The 2,251-nt window shown below is 52.0% G+C and overlaps 1 protein-coding gene across 1 annotated transcript; it reads left to right on the top strand.

The window, feature by feature from the left end:
- Positions 1–959: 959 nt before the first annotated feature.
- On the top strand, positions 960–1,877 carry LOC115214489. The gene has a single exon (XM_029783688.1). It carries the CDS (start codon positions 960–962, stop codon positions 1,875–1,877), a length of 918 nt encoding a protein of 305 aa, XP_029639548.1.
- Positions 1,878–2,251: the final 374 nt, after the last annotated feature.

Below are 2,251 nucleotides of genomic sequence, written 5' to 3'. Positions count from 1 at the left end.
CATACCCTGAAAGGTCACGCCAGGGTCGAGTTTGAAGACGAGGTGGAGAGGTGGATCGAGGAAGGGGTCCTTGTTTCGTGTGAGGAGGAGGTAATGGGCGGAGTGCTACCTCTGATGGCGGTGGTGCAGCCAACGAAGGGAAAAGTTAGGCAGTGCTGGATTTCAGAGAGCTAAACGAGTATATATTGTGCCACACGGGAGGCGAGGCGAGGCGACTTTTGTGGCGAGATGTTACGTGCATGGAGACAGTCAACCCAGGCAGAGTCGATTGTCGACTTGAAATCAGCATACATGCAGCTCTGTGTGAGCGACAAACAGTAGCGATATCAGCTGGTGCGGTACAAGGGCCCGATGTACTGTTTAACCAGGCTGGGTTTCAGACTGAATTCTGCTCCGAAGATCATGGCGGCAGTGCTTAAGAGGGAACGAGGACAAGATTAGAAAGGCCACCAGTTCCTACATAGACGACATTTTGGTGGACGAAACTGTAGTGCCAGCCAACGAGGTAGTGAGACATCTGGAGAAGTTTGGACTGATTGCTAAGCCACCAGAGTCGATGGAAGGGGGAGCTGCACTGGGGCTGAAGCTGCAAAGAGATAGATTGGGTGAGTTGGTGTTACGGAGAGGGAATGAAATCCCAGAGCTGAGTTCCAGCATCAGCAGGACAGAGCTGTTCTCGGTGTGTGGGAAGTTGGTCGGTCACTACCTGATCGCTGGATGGCTGCGCACAGCATGCGATAGGGGTTGTGTTGGAGATCGAAGGCGCTGAGGTGGAGGACGCGATCTGGCTTCAGAAAGCTGATGACTTTAACCACATCAATGTTGCCGAATTAGACACGGTGCTGAAAGGGGTGAACTTGGTCCTGAAATGGGGGCTGCACTCAATCGAAATCCAGACAGATTTGGCCACTGTGCTTGGCTGGGTAGGATCGGAGATCACCAGTAAGAGGAGAGTTCGGATGAAAGGTGCCATGGACATGTTGGTGAAGTGCCGTCTAGGAGTTCTAGGAGAATTGATTGCCGAGTTCGGACTGAAGCTGAATGTGGGTTTCGTGCCTTTGAAGAGAAACAGGGCAGACGCACTGACCAGGGTGAAAAAGGCGTGGTTGGAGGAACCAGAGGAGGCACAGAAAGGGATAGCTGCGGTGTGTCGGTTGGATGACTCGGAACTGAAGAGACGGCACGCTATGTATCACTTAGGTGTGGACAGGACCCTGTATCTTGTGAAGAAAATTGATAATGACGTTACTAGGAGAAGCATCCGGGAAGTGGTTGGGAGCTGCGACAGGTGTCAGTCCATTGACCCTGCTCCATGTGGGCATGAGCAAGGAAACCATTCGGTGGAGCACAAGTGGAAGAGGCTAGCTGTGGATATGACGCACTACCGTCAGGGAATGTATCTTTCCATGGTCGAATGCAGGCTGGGAATTTGGAGTGAGTTGAGAATGGGCATTGCTGACGAGATGCCGCAGATTTTGAACAGGATATTTTTAGAGAGGGGTCCTGTGGAAGAATTGCTAATAGACAACGGGGCGGCATTTCATTCGGAAGCATTGAGGGATATGCTCGACCGGTGGAAAGTGCATCGCTTGTTCAGAGCAGCATATAGGCACCATTGGACAGTCAAGGCCATAGCAGAAAGAGGGCACATTTTGCCACTGGAAGCAATTTTTTGGTACAACATGTCTTCCCGATCTGGACAAGCTGAAGAATCTGTGCTGCACAGAGCGGTATTTAAATATGAATGGAGGCATCTGAGTAAAGTGCTGGAGGGCCAAGAGGAAGAGAAGGGACCCGCTTGCGTGAAAATTGGGGAGGAAGTCTGGGTAAACCACCGAAGGCCCGCTGTACGTCTCAATGGAGCAGAGGAACGGTGATGGCGGTCAATTCCAGAAACAACGTATCCATGGATGGAATGCTGCGACATGTCTTGGACCTTCACAGGATTGTCGCTTTGTCAAATGAACATTGTGGAGAGAAGGAGAACGAGGTGCCTAGCCTGAGAAGATCTCAACATGCAAGGTGCCCTCCCAGTTGGATGGTGGACTTCGACGTGGAGTAGAGAGAATGTGATCTTTAAGATCAGGGTGGCGTCTGGGATGACATCAGCAGTTGGGGAGCTGACCGGAACTTGGGGCTGACTGGAAGAGGAAGGGACAGGAGTGACGTGCGTGCAGGCAGGGGAGGACTGGGCCCTTTTGATCGGGGTAGTGGACAGAGCTGGACGTGTGAGTGCTTTGTCAAGGTAGGG

This window comes from Octopus sinensis, linkage group LG7, assembly GCF_006345805.1.
Source record: "Octopus sinensis linkage group LG7, ASM634580v1, whole genome shotgun sequence".
Taxonomy (NCBI): Eukaryota; Metazoa; Mollusca; class Cephalopoda; order Octopoda; family Octopodidae; genus Octopus; species Octopus sinensis.
Note: the sequence above shows the minus strand (reverse complement) of the source record. Positions and strands in the feature narration are given on the sequence as shown.